The sequence below is a fragment of the Bison bison genome, unplaced genomic scaffold (genome assembly GCF_000754665.1).
Source record: "Bison bison bison isolate TAMUID 2011002044 unplaced genomic scaffold, Bison_UMD1.0 scf7180017863950, whole genome shotgun sequence".
NCBI classification, from domain to species: domain Eukaryota; kingdom Metazoa; phylum Chordata; class Mammalia; order Artiodactyla; family Bovidae; genus Bison; species Bison bison.
Window position 1 is genome coordinate 739,320 of NW_011494522.1, and position 17,136 is coordinate 756,455.

Genomic DNA, 17,136 nt, shown 5'->3' on the forward strand with positions numbered 1-17,136 from the left:
CAATGGCACCCCACTCCAGTACTCTTGCCTGGAAAATCCCATGGACAGAGGAGCCTGGTGGGCTGCACTCCATGGGGTCGCTAAGAGTCAGACACGACTGAGCAACTTCACTTTCACTTTTCACTTTCATGCATTGGAGAAGGAAATGGCAACCCACTCCAGTGTTCTTGCCTGGAGAATCCCAGGGACGGGGGAGCCTGGTGGGCTGCCGTCTATGGGGTCGCACAGAGTTGGACACGACTGAAGCGACTTAGCAGCAGCAGCAGCAAATTGTTTCATGTACAGAATTTCTTGAATCATGTTTGATGTGGCCACTGGAAATTTTATTCTAAGCAACAAATACCAATTCACAGTACTAATTCACAGGATTGAATTGTCTGTAAATGGGCATATTTTTAAAACTCCACCACCCACTGTATGTGTATATATATATATATAGTCAGCCCTCTTTATCCACAAGTTGTGCATCCACAGACTGATGCAGCCTCAGACTGAAAATACTCAAGAAAAAAAATTCCAGGAAGTTCCAGAAAGTAACACCTGAGTTTACCACATAGCAGCAACTATTTACATAGCACTTACATTGTAATAGGTCTTAGGAGTCATCCAGAGGTGACTTAAAAGTGCCTGGGAGGATGTGTGGGTGACATGCAAATACTACACCTTTTTGTGTAAAATCTGAGCGTTCTCGGGTCTTGGAATCTGTAAGGGTGCTGGAACCAACCCCCTGCAGATACCAAAGGACACCCCCACCTACTTTGTGATCTTTAAAAGCTACTCACTGTATCCAACACTTGTAGTTACGTGTTCTCCAAGAAAAATTTCCAGATCTGCCAGTCCTACTGAGAAGAACTTGACGTGGATTATCTTCCACCTTCCTTCCAACAACCTCGGAAGGGAAAGTCGCTTAGTCATGTCTGACTCTTTGCAACCCCATGGACTGCGACCCACCTCTGTCCATGGGATTCTCCAGGCAAGAATACTGGACTGGGTTGCCATGCCCTTCTCCAGGGGATCTTCCTGACTCAGGGATCAAACCTGGGTCTCCCACATTGCATGCAGTTTTGGCTTCTTCTTTTACCATCTGAGTCACCAGGGAACTAACAACCTCAGAAGGTATGGTTAATTGTTACCTTGAATGTCAGATGAGGAAACATGGGCTTATGTGTTGAATAACCTGCTGAAGGGCTAGAGTATTAGTAAATTGGTGAGCCTGAACTAAAAAAATCCAGGTCTGCCCAATGAAGATGTCCCTGCCCCAAGTGCTGCCTCGTCAAGAAATTCTCCTGGAGCTGTGTGCGCCCCACACCTGTTGCGCTGACCACATGGGGGCCTTCCAGACCACAGGTGCTCCCAGAGTGCAGTCACTAAGAGAGGCTTCCAGAAAAGGAAAGCCTACACCTAGTCCTGCTGGATGCATGGCACAGGGCCAGGCTAACACAGGGAAGAGGGGAGGGCACAGATCACACAGGCCAGCTTGGAACATTGGCCAGTTACTGGAGGACATGGGAAGAGCAGACACAGAGGAGGGGCCACTGGTCCTTGTGGCTTTACCACTATGGCCACAGTCACTGACTCACTTTGGGGTCATGGATGAGCTCTGTTTAGGGGGAAGCTGGACAGATCTGTGCTTGAAATAAAATCTTGGGGAACAAGAATGGATTTTAACAAGTTGGAAAAGAGCAGAACAAGAACAGTGAACATTAACGAAGTCAGAGGTAAGCTGGCCTTCCTGCAAGTGACGGCATGCAGCAGTGAATGAGTCAGTCCTGGTACAGCTGACGCCCAGCAAGGCACCATGGCTCAGAGAGCAGAAGAAACGAGAGAGAGGTGGGCTTCGATGCAGAAAGGAGCACAGGTTTGGGGCCAAGAGGACAAATGTTCAAATCCTGGCTCTGCTACTTATCTGTGTGAACTGAGCCTTAGTGCCCTGTCTATAAAACAGGGACAAAGTAAACTCAGAGTTACTATGAAGATTATACAGAATGAACATACATGTTCAGCAGACATTATTTCAGGCATACCATAATGCCTTGTGCTTAAGAGTATAAGCTTTGGAGTTACACTGTTCCAGGCTCTACAGTTAACTAGCAGTGTGACTTTAGGCAAATCACTTAATTCTGTCTTACTTTGTTCCTAAGATGGGAAGCCCTACTTTATAGGACTGTGAGAAGTATATGAGTTACCATATATTATTGCATCGTGTCCAGTCTAGAGTAAGGGCACAATTAATGGCCTTGTCCAAGGGAAAGGCCATCTTACAGGATTATTACACCACTTTTGGCTTCTTCAGTATAAAAGTGGATGTGAAAAATACGAAGTTCAAATGAGGGAATTATTGGGTCAACAATAGGAATAAGTTTTATGTGAAGAAATTAGTCTCAACATGTATCACTAAAATTTAGCAGATTTATTAGCACTTGGCTTACTTGGGTACTGACACCTTTAATAGCAACTCATCTCATAGAATCAAACACGGGAAATAATTTCCAGTTTTAAGTAAGCTAAAGAAAAGTCACTTCTTGGTGAGGAAGCATTCTGGCATGGAGGGAGTGACTGAGGAATCGTCGCCGACTGCGTAACTGCACAGGAGAAACGCATCTCCTGATTCCGACACTACATCTGACATCTTTGAAGCGCTGTGAAAGTAGCACTTGCTTTTGAGAATATCATGACTCCTTGATACAGCTCAGAATGCTATAAACCGGGACTGCACATCACTAGAATAATTAATAAGAGCTTTGCCAGGTCCAAAACTGTCCATTATTTCAAGCTTAAAGAACAGCAGTAAATCTGAGTCATTGTCTTTGATTATTTCAAGCTAAAAACCTGGAAACACCCAGGTTCCGCTGCTCATCAAGCCACATGAATGGCCACTCCTCCTCCCTGCCGGTCAGAAGCCTGACTCACCTCTCGGGCTTGATGCCCAACCTCTCGCCCCGGTCCATGTTGAGGGTGCCTGCGCCCTGGCCGTACCCGTAGCCTTTTGGCCCGTACTTCTTTCCGTAGCAGGATTTGCAGTAGATTTCTTCATCGTGAATTGCCACTGTTGTACTATCTAAATTCTTCCTGCAAACCACTGAGGGGGAAAAAGTTAGACTTAAAAAATGTGCCCAAAATGCCTTTTTCCTTAGAACAATGATAGGGCTGACACAAAACTTAGAAAAGGGAAAGGCACAGGCTCTCATTCCTGCTTTATTCTCTGCTTCCCAAAAGCCACCCGACGGCGTCTGGACTGCTCAGTTATCTGTGAGAATCTGCCTTCCTCCACCTATATGACGGTTTGCATTAGAAATACATTAGAATGTTAACATCCTGAAGCCTCAAACTTTGTGGTAGGATCTGCCTCCCAGGCAGGAGGGAGGGAGGTTTCAGAGGTGACTGTGATTCGTGCACAAAAGCACCAGAGCTAGCGCTTTGTGCCCAGGCCTTTGCTCCTAGCCCTCAACACTCAGTCTTTTCATCCCCTTCAAGTATTGTTAAAGAACAAAAGGGCAGGAGTGCCTTGACAGGGGGGAGGGGCTGCCTCTGCAGCTCCTCCTCCCCCAAAAGCACCTCCTGGGATGAAAACAGTTTTAAATCCAGAATTCTAGTTTTCATCACTAGACTGGAAGGGAAAAAACGGTCTTCTCGCATCTCACCACCAGCTTCTCCAGCAGTGATAAGTAACGTCTGAAAATCGTCAAGTGGTTTCAAGTCTCCCTTCAGTCCCAGAGGGGAACACATTCTTTCTTGATGGATTTCTTAACCACAAGACATTTCCACGTATCCCACTTCATAAAACTGCCAAATGTCATCAAGTTTTATCCAGACATTATTTCACTTTCTAAAACTGCAATTAAGCTGGAGAAAAAAAACAAACTGTGAGAAAGCTCACTGGTAGCACAGCTGGGCAGCAGGAAAGCCCGCCCTAGTGCGATAGAGGAGGGGGTCCCCCCCTTTAAAGAAGAGATGGAAAGAGGAGAGACAGAGGGGCAGGGAGACGTGGCCAGCTGGCTGCTTCAGGGCAGAGCTGGATGGTGAAGTTTCTGTTCTCTTAGACTGAAGTCTTCTCTGGTAGAACAGAATGCTATCATCACCTTTGAACCTTGATGCTGAGGCTCAAGTACTGACATACATATGTCTGCCTAAAGACAGAGTGAACCTAAAATTGTACACTGCTAAAGAACAAACACCCTTCACAGAATACACAGAAAAAAACTTTAAACACGTATGTATGAACCAGAACAAGTTTAAATATATGAAATTTTTACTGGAGAACCAGCCCCTCCCCCTAAGGCCTCATCTGCATTCTATGCAGTAAAATTCTAGGTCTATAAACTACTGTAAATTATTTCCTTAAAAGGCTTTAGTCAGCAGAGGCAAATATTAGGAAAGAGTAATAAAAATGACCAGTGATGACCTTGACATTTAATAAACACTGGCTTGATTATGGTGCAGACATCATGGCTTAACCTAGAGGAAACTAAGAACAATTTTTCAAGTATTTGCATTTCCTCTTTGTTCTTACACTCTCTTGGTACGAAGCTATGGAAAAATTAGATTCCTTTAAAAGAAAATTAACTTCTAAGAGACGAAATGGTTAAACCAAATCTGAGGAATGCGAGCTGCTATGGAGGCGCACAGAGCACACACTCATAGCTGTTTGTATTCTGTGTAGCTGCAACTCTCTCGTCTGTCTCTGACCGCTTGTAAAGCAGTTGCTGTATAAAAAGGTCCAGATGCCTTCAGTGTTGGTGCCTAGAAGGAAAAGGATGACTAAAATTTGTGAGGGAAGTTCTTTCTGATTATTCCTTATTCCTTAGTGTAACTAATTTTTTTAAAAAAACATACAGAACTCCTAACAGTAGTTTTCACTGCACGGTACTCTAGAGATGGCAGATAAGCTGCACGGATGGGAGGGTTCCTCATGTGACAAATCCTTCATTAAAGAAAATTTGTCATTTGAGTCAAGCTGATTAACGTTGAGTTTTCTGAAGCAGCTACTCTCCCGTTTTAAGACTGAAGACTTGGTGGTCCTCAGGAGGAGTCTGCAGCGTGGCGGGTGGGGGGCTTCTCTCCTATCCTCTTTCTCTCCTTATCAGGTACTGCTCCTCCATGGAGCAGTTGGGCATGTGCTGTTTCATGGGCTACTTCCTGTCTTCATCAGACACTCTGCTCATTCTCCATCCAGAAACAACAGGAATTCCCCACAAATTCTATGGTATTCTCATTTCCTTAGTTCCTTTCCCTCAAATTTAGGACATCATTAACAAGAGAGAACTGTATATATTCACTATCAGAGAAGTCAGGATCTGAGCTTCTAGACATGTGAATTTCAACGACTGACATGCTGAGAAACCCGCCAGTAGGTTTCAAAGAGGAGGAGGTCGGCCAGGACGAGAAAGCCGGAGCGGACAGGGAGTGAGCCGTTCATCCGGGGATTGGAGCCAAGCCCCGGGATGCGCCAGGGACTGTGCTGGACGCCATACCACAGACACCCGCGCGCTCTGGGTGTGGCAGGGGAGACAGACGTGATAACTGATAACGTGCATGGGAGCCGAGTGGAGGGGAAGTGCTGTGGGGACGCAGGCTGAGTGTCTGGCTCGCTGTCCTTGCTGGGAGGCTGGGCGCATGCACTGTCCAGGAGGACAGACAGGCAGAAACCACTGGGACTGCTGGTGTCAGCTTTGTTAACAGAAGCAGCCTCTTCCTGAAGTAGGTGAATGGAAGCTCCCACACGCGAGTCCGAGCTCAGGGAGACTCACTGCACAGGAAGCAGCAGCGGTGGAAGCTCCGGCCGTCACACTGCACCTCCTCGGCGTGGTACACGGTCCTCCCACAGGCCCCGCACTTGTTGCCACCTCCCCAGACAGGCATCCTGCGGAAGAGAGCATCGTTAGGACGGGCCCCTACCCGACGAGACGCCGCACAGGTTCCCCGGAGGGCTGTTTAGACCCGGGGGACAGCGTTCATTTCTCTATAACCTGCCCCGACCACACCTTTCAAAGACGGGCGGGTCCTCCACATAACCTCATCTTGCCTTCCAAATTATAGCTCTTTCACTAGGAAACGGGGTTGTCACAAACAGGTTTTTTTCCTGCTACAGGACAAAGGACAATACATCAGTGCAGGTCGCCAGGCACAAAACAAACCGCCACCCGCATCCACAGGCTTTAAGAAAGCAGTGTAGGGAGCGGAAAGGCAAACACCCCACCAGCGCAGCCAGCTGTAATGAACTGTTTGAAAACTCAGCTGAAGGGCAGAGCTTTTTGTTACATGTTTACTTCATTGTAACACTGCCAAACTCTTAACCATTTAACATACACAAACTATGACACACTTTCTAGGGAGGAAGCAAGTGCTGAATTTGTGTATCTTCTGTAAAGTTACGGGAGTTCACAGCATAAACAGTTGTTTATCTGACTAGCACAACTGCGTGGGTGGAGCCCGGCTGTAACCACAACAGATCTCCATCCAGATGGCGACCATATAAGCTTCTGTGCCTCACTAATCCAGTGTCCTCCGGTCCAGCCAACAGCTGGCTATCCCTCTCTGATGGGTCTGTCCGTCCATACAAAATATGTTGCCAGTCCCCTTCCTGGTGAAGTGAATTCTCGTTGAGTGTGTCAGAAAAACCTCCTAAGTAGTGTGGCCTGATCGGGCTTCCCAGGCGACTCAGTGGTAAAGAATCCACCTGCCAAAGCAAGAGACTCCGGAGACCTGGGTTCGATCCCTGGGTCAGGAAGATCCCCTGGGGGAGGAAATGGTAACCCACTCCAGTATTCTTGCCTGGGCAGTCCCATGGACAGAGGAGCATGGCAGCGTCGCACAGAGTGAGACACGACTGAGCAACTGAGCACACACACAGTGTGACTTGTGGCAGAGCAGCTGGAAGCTGAAATCCTTGGCTGTCCTGCTATGATGTAGGGCAGCGTGTTCTCGTCTCTCTCTCAATGACTTGGTCTACTTGGACCCAGTTTAAAATGCCTAGTTCTAAATGGCCAACCTGCTCGACTGCCTTTGCCAGTTACAGTTGTCCTGTAAAGACAGCATGTTATGTCAGCCCTGCAGTACCTACAACACAGTATCTAAAAACACAGTACCAGGATCCCTTTGGCTTCCACCGTCATTTCCAGACTTCCCTTCAGTCAGTGGTGTTTGCAGCCCTTGTCTGTTGCGTCCCCTTGGATGAGCGGCTGGCCTCGGTACGAAGTGTTCACAGCTCGCTAAGAAAGCTGGGACGTCCTGACTAACTCAAATCTGGCCAGAAAAAGAAGGGACAGGGACAGCTTCTTAAGCAAAACACTGAAGAACCTTCAGTCTTAAGATTAAAAAGGAGGATGGAGAAAATTCCCATCCCACTTACCATCCTACACCATTTAGACCATCAAGAACGCAAGGCTTCCTGAACACTGAGGTGAGGTCTTTCCACAAGAAAGCCTGACAGAATTAATCTCCGTGTTGGGCACCCTGCTGGTACCCAGCCTTCTCTGACCCCTCTTCTGGGAATACTTTCCTCAGATTCTCTCCAGGGAAGCAGCCATCTCTTTCTCGGCACATGTGGTTTAAGAGACTTACTAAATGCAGTTTCCTGGAGACAGTCCACGGTGCTTGCTACCAATTCAAGACAACATGCAGGTAAGCATTTAGAAACCTTTCCGCAGTTTTATGCCACAACAATCAAGAGCATGACCAGTGGACTCATCTTGTTGGACAGAGGACAGACAGTCAGTCTCTATTTGGAAATTAAAGAGAATGGTCCTTTATCACAGACGGTTTGAGAAGCCCTGGGTTAGAGGGGTTTGACTCTACCCTCCACTCCAGGGTTGGACATGCGACTCGTCATACCGGTCAGATCACTGCATCCCCTGTGATGACTGGTTTAGGACCAGGCACAGGACCCCAGGCCAGTTCAATGGAAGTGAAACCTGGTCTTTGGTTTACAACTAACTGGGCGAATGCAGGAGGGGCGTTGCTAGCAGCTGTCTGCAAGAAAACTTAAGAATGAAGCCAGCATAGAGGAAAACAGAGAAACTAGATGCTTTTCAGCTTCACCTTGTTGTATCCCGTGCTCTTCAGTTATATGAGCCAATAAATTCCCTTTGGGAGATAGAGCCCCTGGTCTCAGAAATAAACAGCAGCAGCAACACACAGAGAGACACACCAAGGCCTGATGGGACCAGTTATCACTGTCTGTTGGCCTCAACTTGCAGAAAGCCTATTTCCCTTGTTCAGACAGGAAGAGATTAATTCCTGGGGTCCACACATGTTACCAGGCTCCTGTGAAGGCATCGTATAGGATCGATACCCAGCACCAATGGGATATATCTGCATGCTGTCCTTTGCTGCTAAGTCGCTTCAGTCGTGTCCAACTCTGTGCGACCCCATAGACGGCAGCCCACCAGGCTCCCCCGTCCCTGGGATTCTCCAGGCAAGAACACTGGAGTGGGTTGCCATTTCCTTCTCCAATGCATGAAACTGAAAAGTGAAGTTGCTCAGTCGTGTCCCGTGTCCAACTCTTTGCGACCCCATGGACTGCAGCCTCCCAGGCTCCTCTGTCATGGGAGTTTCCGGGCAAGAGTACTGGAGTGGGGTGCCATTTCCTTCTGTCCTTTAGTAGTTGCATAAATTCTCATTCCCGTCCCTGCAGACAGATGCTCCGTTGTTTAAATCCACAGTGAAACCTGAGCCCGACTGCAGAACTTGACACAGAGCTTGGCTCCAACAGCCCTCCCTGGCTTGAGCTTGGAGCAGAGTTAATGTAATGACCTTGCCCCATGGCTCCAAAGTTACCTGTGTTCTGGAATGCTCACAGATACAACAGACATCTGCTGGAAGTAACCCCATGATTCTGAGGTATCCAAACACCAAAGCCAGACTTGTAGGTAATGATGCTGTAGTGACTTAAAATCGGATCCCAAACATCAACAGCCTAGCTGGCTTTTAAAATACATTATCGGCAAGGCCCTTCTCTTCGCATTCGAAAGTGTCATGGTACCGCCAATCTGTATCATATTTACTTTGGAGCAATGACCTGTCAGGAGCTAGACTTCTATCAAGACTAACACTGTCCTGGGTTTTCTGTGAACAGCATCTAAAAATACATCAAAACTAACTTGTCACTCTATGTTTCTCTCTGCTGTAGAGCAACTCGGGACTTTTAAAAAAGGAAGAATATCCTCCCTTTTCTTATGCAATTCAGGGTTACATAAATTCACTTCTTATAAGTCAAGTCTGATTCCTGCTGTTCACACCATGCCAGTCAAAGGTAAGTAGTCATCTTTTGGGGAAATACCTATCCAATAGCTATTCAGCTTAGCATTTTAAGAACTTCTTCCTTTGGGGGTGGGGATCACAGTTCTGTCTTCCCCCCACATCATCTACCAGAGTATTTGGCATATGTTAAAATACATAATTTCTATTGTTTTAAAAGAATCTTGCCGTTTTCAATTTGTACACTTCCCGATTCGATCTTATGAAGACAGCGGTAGCACTGCCCTACTTTTCTCCGTCACATTCTTAGATTCTCAGCACAATTTCCAAATCATTAACTTTTTAAAAATTGCACTCAGCTTAAAGGCTTTGCTCAGGGTTTCTGAATAATGCTCCCTGTGGGCCAGGCTAATAGGGCATCCTCAGAGAGAGCCAGCTGGATTTATGTTTATTGGTTAAGCTGGATAGTGGGTAGCTGGGTGTATCTTATGTTATTCTCTGTTTCGTATGTCTGAAATATTTTGTAATGGAAGGAAAGGAGGGCAAAGAAGGAAGGGAGAGATGAAGGAAAACATTGATTTAGACAGACCTGGGTTAATTTCACTATTATAATGGTTGTGCAATCTTTGGCTTTCTTATCTGCAAAAGAAGGGGGGAAGGTAACCCTCTACCTCACAGAGATATTGTGAAGATAAAACACAAATACATAAATTTTTTTCTTGGCAGATATCCAGTAACTGGCATCTTGAGGATGGGGGAGCATCTCATACTGTCCACCCTTCCAGGAGTCTTCCTAGAGGAAACCCCCTGACCAGGACCCATAGGACACAGCTCAGAGCAACAGCCGTAAAGAAAAGTCACCTGATCAGTCACTCATAAACCTTCTGGGACGTTACAATGCACCACAAGTAAATGGCAGTTGGCACTCGTGGGGACTATGAAATTAAGTTTGAATTTACACCTTTGGGGTGTGCCCCTCTGCACATTTGCTAAATCTGGCAGAGGGAATGGGACCATCTTCCATTCCTGTCACTCTTGGCACTGCTATGCATATATTAAAACACACACAGACGCAAAACTTCATTTTTCCTGCAAGCTCCCGGCTGCACTGCTCCACAACAGCTGACATTAATCACAGCAGACTGGATTTGCACTGAGCAGTCTGCATGCCTTTCCCTGATCCTGTGCATTAATTTACAGAATGGTAAGAAAATCCCACGTTACACACACCTTGCAAAAGAGGCCACACTGGGGCTAATTCCGGTTTTTCATCTTGTTCTTTGGTTCTCATTACCGGAAAGAGTTCCAGCACTAGGATTTATCCACTGTGCTGGATGAAAAAAACTTGATTTTCATCCAAACACCTATGTGCAGTTTCTCTTTGCTGCTTCTCGCTAGTCTAAAGGCACCACACCCAGAACCCATAAGACTTAGCCCAAGAAGAAACTTACTGTCTAAATCTGAGTCACCTTGTGGTAAAGTTAGCTCATTCTCTAGATAGCCAGTGGCCAGAGGCATCATTCTCCCCACCTGTGCTGCGCTAACTGCCTTATTTTAGGATCTGAATGACGCAAACCCATGAATTTCAAGTCTCCATGTCACCACTTGCAATTTAAGTTAATTGCTCTGATGCCGAGTGAATTGTTCATAAACCTAGATTCTAAATGCTTCCAGAAGACCTGCCATTTTACGACTATATGCAGGTCTTTGTTATTATACTAGAATCTTTGTTATCATACTATAATAACTTCCCAAGAGGACAATCTACTATAAACCAGTTTCATTTTGAGCCACATCCAGATAGGGTCACTTGTTAAAGAATATGTAACTGTCCCCAAACACAGTGGTTTTTAAAGAGGCCAGAGTTTGAGAGCTGTAAATAATTGGAAATTAAGCTTCACGAGCATTCATATATGAATGCCCATTCTAAAATTTTCTTCTTCGACCCAAACTACCTTCTTATTAGTCTACATCCCTTATCTGAGTGAGACTGCATCTGAGTGATGGGCTCCTTCTACCAAGGCCAGATCCTCAAGCTGGGCTTCAGGAGAGCTCAGCCTCAGGGTGAACTAAGAAAATGGATTTTGGAGTCAACAGTCTCACTTCCCTCATGTGCAAAAGGAGGACAGCAGTGCCTTTCATATAGAGTTGTTAAGAGAATCAGATGAGAAAATGTCCTTCTAGTCAGCATCTAATCACTGGTAGCCTTTACCGTCGGTATTTAGTCATGTTCAGTCTTTGTTATCAATACTCATCTCCTACCCATCTCAGAGTCCATCCATTCCTTCATTATACCCCTAATCCCTCTAAAACATCAGGAAAACTGACTTCCCTCCCTCATCCAGTTAACTCCTGACTTCATTTCTGAATCTCGAGTAATTCTGGCAGCATAGGAGCAGCTGATAAAGACTAACGCTGCACTGTTTGTGCAGCTCTCCTGCAGACCTATTAACTCAGCATCTTACAAGCTGTATCCTGGGTCGGGAGCAGAGGATAGAAGGGTAAAGGGAGAGTGCCAGTTTCTCAGGGAGTTCTACTTTGGTGGTAGAGGTATATAAACAAGTAACAGCAAAATAACATAACCCAAAGCCCAGACGCACGCAGAAGGGGTTTGGGAAGTCTACTGATAGAGGGATGCCAGGATAGTTTCATCTTGTTCACTGATACGGGTTCCTGCAACTATGTTGAAAAAAGATTCCAGAGATCAGTCAAGGTTCTGAATTCAAGATTATTATTTTATGTCGGCCATAGAAATTGCAGTGCACATGCTGCCTCTACGTCATTCCTGGAGGAAGAGAAAGTGTGGGACTCAGAATCAGACACTTGTAAGCCTGAAAGTCGGTGATCAGCTCTGCTATCTTAACCAAGTTCCTGATCCCCTGAGCCTTTATGTCTTCAGCTACAACTTGGAAATGGATGAGCAGTCTCTCATAGGTCGACTGTTAAGGATTTAACGAGATATTAATAACATTCGTAAAGTTCCTGGCAGAGAGCCTGTGCTCCATAAACATGGGCCTCCTTTTCCTTCAGGAGCACCAGTGGGCCTGAAATATGGTTAGCAGATGTTCTGGGGTTAAGTGACTTGCTCAGATCAGTGACCTCCAAAGATGCAAATCTAGGTTCAACCACTCATGTCTGACTCCAGAACCACAAGCTGTCCCCCAAACTCTAGTGTCTGATTTAAGGATGGAGAACATTCAGATCACTGGAGCGTGAATTGTAACTTACACCCAGGGATGCCTTCCATTCTGCCCAGTGTCTTCATCCAGCCAACTGGCAGTTAAGTGTCCTCTCTGCTTATCTCACACCCAAACGGCTGCTCTCAGCCAAAAAGCACTCTACCACTCCTCAATGCTCTCCCAAGTCCATCCTCCTCCTGAGGGAAACCTCCCTTCTGTCTAAAAGCACTCCTGTGTTCACCTCACCCTCACCATTCATTACTGCTTCTATATCTTGTTGCCACTCATGTCTTCAACTCGGAGGACAGCAAAATCCTTGACACAGATTTGGAGACAAGCTGCCAAATCACCCATTAGAATACAACTACGCTCTCAGCTTGGTCACTCTGACCTCCGTCTGCCAGACCTCCATCTGTCCAGAATCTGTGCAAACGATAAGATATTTAATTACTCAGACAATTTAATGTTTGTGTGGTTTTTACATACAGTCAGACTGAGATTGATCTGCCAAGACTACTGTTTATTTGCCAAAAGATCTTAGGTTGGTTATCTGATCTGCTCATTTTCTCATTTTAAAAATGGAGATACTGCTTATTTACATCATAAGGCAGTTTTGAGATTGGACGATATTTGTAAAGCACTTAGAATAATGTCTGCCATGTGATAAGTAACAATAATTAGAAATAGTTATGTAAAGGTTGGGGCTTCCCAGGTGGTAAAGAACCCGCCTGCCAGAAGATGCAGGAAACACGGGTTCAGTCCCTGGGTGGGGAATATCCCCTGGAAAAGGGAATGGCTACCCACCCCAGTATTCTTGCCTGGAAAATTCCATGGACAGAGGCGTCTAGTGGGCTACAGTCCATGGGGTCACAAAGAGTTGTGGATGCGACTAAGAAAAATCAATCAAATGTAAAGCTTACTATACTTATGTTAAGTAGTTTACTTATATTAACTTACTTAATCCTCGTAACAGCTGAGGATTATCATTATCATTATCCTCATTGTATGAGTGGGAAAGCTGAGGTATAGATTATTAAGTGGCTCATAACTGTGAAACCAAAAATTACCAATTCAAGTTAAAAATACCAATGAAATTTAAATAGACTGTATTGAGTTTACTTGACTGATGTTTCACTAAAAGTAAACCACGGCTAGCAACACAAAACAGTAGTGACTGACATGGCCTATTAGCACAAGTTCTTTTTTTTTTTTTTAGATTAATGTATTTTTATTTTAAAAAAAAATTTTATTGGAGTATACTTGGTTTACAATGTTGTATTACTTTCTGCTGTAGAACAAAGTGAATTAGTCATAGATGTATACAGACAGATGTATCTCCTCCCCCCCCCACCCCCCACCTCTCTAGGTCATCACAGAGCACCCAGCTGAGCTCCCTGTGCTATAGCGCAGCTTCCCACTAGTTGTTTGATACGTGGTAGCGTATATATGTCAATGCTACACTCTCAACAAGTTCTTTTAAATTGGGTGTTTTCTGTCCTGCTGTGGGAGGGGTGAGGATTTGATTCTGTTTTTCTCTTCTGGAAAAGACGCCACAATGAAACCTTACTGGGAAGACATCCGGCTGAAATGTATTCAATGGTATGTGTCATCTTCTTGTTAGTCGAGGACAATTAGTAGCAGTGTTGGCACAATGAGATGAGTAACAAAGGAACCTGATGTCCTTTGCGAATGGTTTACAATACACAGCTTTTGGTTCTTCCTCTAAGACTTATATTAAAATGTTCAACAATCAGAACTTGTGCCTGGCTCCTCCACAATCCATTTTGAGAAAACTCCCCTAAGTCAAGGTTCTTAACCTGAGGTCCACAGAGTCCCTGAAACTCTGAGGATTGGTGAACTTAGTACCATGTACTTTATGTACTTAAAAAGTTTAAGAAGGGGTCCAGAGACTTCACTAGACTGCCAAACTGTTCCAAGACACAAAGAAGTTAGGTAGTACCATCCTGAGTAATCGAGAACCCAGGTGCAGGGAACCCCATCCAAGAGAACACAAGGGATGCCAGGCAATACCAGCCCAGGAAATGACACAGTTGAGGAAACCTGCAAAAGGGAAGAAAGCTGGCCTCCAAGCAAGGCCTAGGCAATACTGTCCAAGTCAGCACTCTCCCAGAGGAGGCTTTCGGTGATAGCCATTTACCCCTGTGTTCAACAAAGTACAGAATGGTACAAGGAACGGCATGCCTTCTGAGAACCCCTGCAAGGTAAGTGCTACAACACCCATTTTATAAGATGAAGTAACAGACCCAAGAGTAAACTAACTTGCCTAAGGTCATCAAAGCAGTGGGTGCTGAAGCTGGGATGTGCATTTGGGCCCAACTGGTCAGTCCTGTCCTTCTCACCATGCTATGCCTCCTCTCCTGCAGTGGGCGTGCTCATCCTGCTCATCTGATTTCCCTGATTTTTGACAGAGAAGAAAAATTGGAGGCCCAGATCCCCACATTCAGTGGCACTGAGGTTTCTCAAGCTCTTCCTTTATTACTGCCAACTTTTACTCTATGCCATCATTCTTGCTGTTTTAATGTAAAATAGAGTTTCCTCAAGATCCAAGTGAGTTGGCGGTTTCATCAGGACAGACTTCCAAAGAGTATGGCTTTCAGCTCAGGATTTGGCACATACCAGTATTAATCAGTATTTGTGAATACATTTAGAGGAATCCATTAAAAAATTCAAGATAGAAACTGTAGCTCCAAGCTGCTAATACTTACGTGGCTTGAGTCCAATTAAATCTTTGTTCTCTATAATTGCAATCTTACTCAAACTTTCATTCATTCATTCAGCTAACCAGTACTGGTTCTGGTCCAACAGTGTTTAAGATACCCAAGCAAAGTTCTGTGAATTTCAAAGACTCGTGAGATGCAGACCCTGTCTCTACCTAACTTCACTCTGAAAGAGAAAAGGAAACTAGAATTCAGAGTAGAAAGAACCTTGAGAAATACTGGTAAAGTATCAGAGGAAATCAGTTTTAGAGGGCAATGACCAATGAGATAGTGGGGGGAGACCACAGAGGACTTATTAAAATTTGTTCTAGTTTGGTATGCAGTTTTTAAAGTATGTCTTAAATACATACAGTTTTAAAGTATGTCAGTCTGTCACCTTCTGAGACAGTCTGTGGAGTGTGTTTCTCTTTAAATACTCCACTTCTTACCTAATACTTTCTCAGTGAATTCTGAGATGAGGCATCAAGAACCTGAGTTTCATTAAGTCCTGAGACTAGTAACTAAGGCCCTCCCACCCTGGTGGAGATGAAATAATGATGTTGACCGCCCTCCCTCCGCACCCCCCCGCCCCTCGCCCCTCGCCCCCAACTTCAATAGACTAAGGCTTGGACTCTGTTGACCTATGTCCCAATTCTATGCTGAATTCTCCTTTGCTCAAGCCCCCTCATGAATATGCATGTGCCCTTAGCTTAAAACTTACCCAGTTTTGCTGTTGGGGAGACACTTTTGCTGTTGGGGAGACACTGCTTTAGGAAAGTATTCTCCTTCCTTGCTACAAGTAACAATAAACCTTCTCTCTCTCTCTCTCTCTCTCTCACACACACACACACACACACACACACAGTATGTGAAATTTACCCTTTTAGAATCTATTGCCCAGCTCTTTCCTGAAAATCTGAGTCAAATTATAACCAACTCTGTGGCTGTCCTATTTGAATTCTTGGCATTTTTATAAGTAGAGCTTTAAAACAGGTTAATTAGAAAAGTTAAGAATTATAGAGGCCATTTTTACTGCTCGAGTTAAAAAATTACCCAAAATAAAAAGTATTTATAAAATGAAAATGAAAAACAAGTCTGGTCTCTGGACCGCGAATAAAGCAGCTTAAACATTTTGAGTAACCATTTAAACAGATACCGTTCTACAAAAGTCCAGGCTGGGAGGTGGGGGTGGGGCAGACGTGGGTGTCTCCTGACTCAGAAAAGCCCCCTCCCCCCTCCCCCCTGGGGGCTGCCTACGTGGAGTTTTGGAACCGCGGTTGTGATTTTCAGAACCTGTTGCAGAATTTACAAGCATTCTTGCTTTCCCGGTTTGTATCTGAATTGTAGAAAGTTCCGGAAAAAGCTGGGACAGATCGATATGACGTTTCACTCCCGTTCCTTCAACATTTAAGGTTCGGCGCTCGGTGGGCAGAGGCCACCGAACAACAGGGCTAGCAGGAGCTCTGTACCGCAACAGAGGAAGCATTCTGGGTTCAACCGGCTGTGGGAGCCCCCTGCTCACCCCCAGGGCTCCGAACCAACCCCTGGGAAGGTCGTCCTCAGCGCACAGCACACTCGGGGCACAGGAGACCCCAGGACTCGGATTCCGCCCTCCTCTTCGCGGAGAGAGAATGCGCCACTGGAGGAGCGGGCCCAAGACTACTAAACGGCGGATTAGCAGCCACGCGAAACTCTCGACCCTACCTCTCGCTCCCGGAAAAACCGGTATGGAGATAACGCACCATTATTTCTCTGCCCAGGGGACCCGGGATCCGAGAGCAGGTCTCGGGCGGCCGCGGGGACCAGGGCAGGTGTGTGGAGGGGTATGGCGGGGATCGGGGCGCAGGAGTGAGGAGGATGAAGGGGGTACCAAATGGGGATCGCGATGGTAACATCAGAGGAGATGGGAGGGGGCGCCCGCAGGGCGGCCTGAGGGTCCCGGGGGGCTAAGGGGGACCCCCATCCCCAGGATCGGCGAAACACCCCCATCGCCTTACTCCGGTTACTCACTCAAATCGGAAGGAGGACCACGCTGAGCGTTCGAG

At 45.8% G+C, this 17,136-nt stretch overlaps 1 protein-coding gene across 1 annotated transcript in view; it reads right to left on the reverse strand.

Moving 5' to 3' along the window:
• CSRP2 (cysteine and glycine-rich protein 2) overlaps nt 1–17,136 on the reverse strand; it is a 20,758-nt gene that overhangs the window by 3,382 nt on the left and 240 nt on the right. Inside the window, exons 2-4 of the mRNA XM_010833871.1 lie at nt 17,102–17,136; nt 5,748–5,860; nt 2,911–3,079 (exon numbers count right to left, since the gene is read on the reverse strand). Coding sequence (XP_010832173.1) covers nt 2,911–3,079; nt 5,748–5,859 — 281 coding nt within the window. The 5' untranslated portion in view covers nt 5,860; nt 17,102–17,136. The remainder of the gene's footprint in view (nt 1–2,910; nt 3,080–5,747; nt 5,861–17,101) is intronic.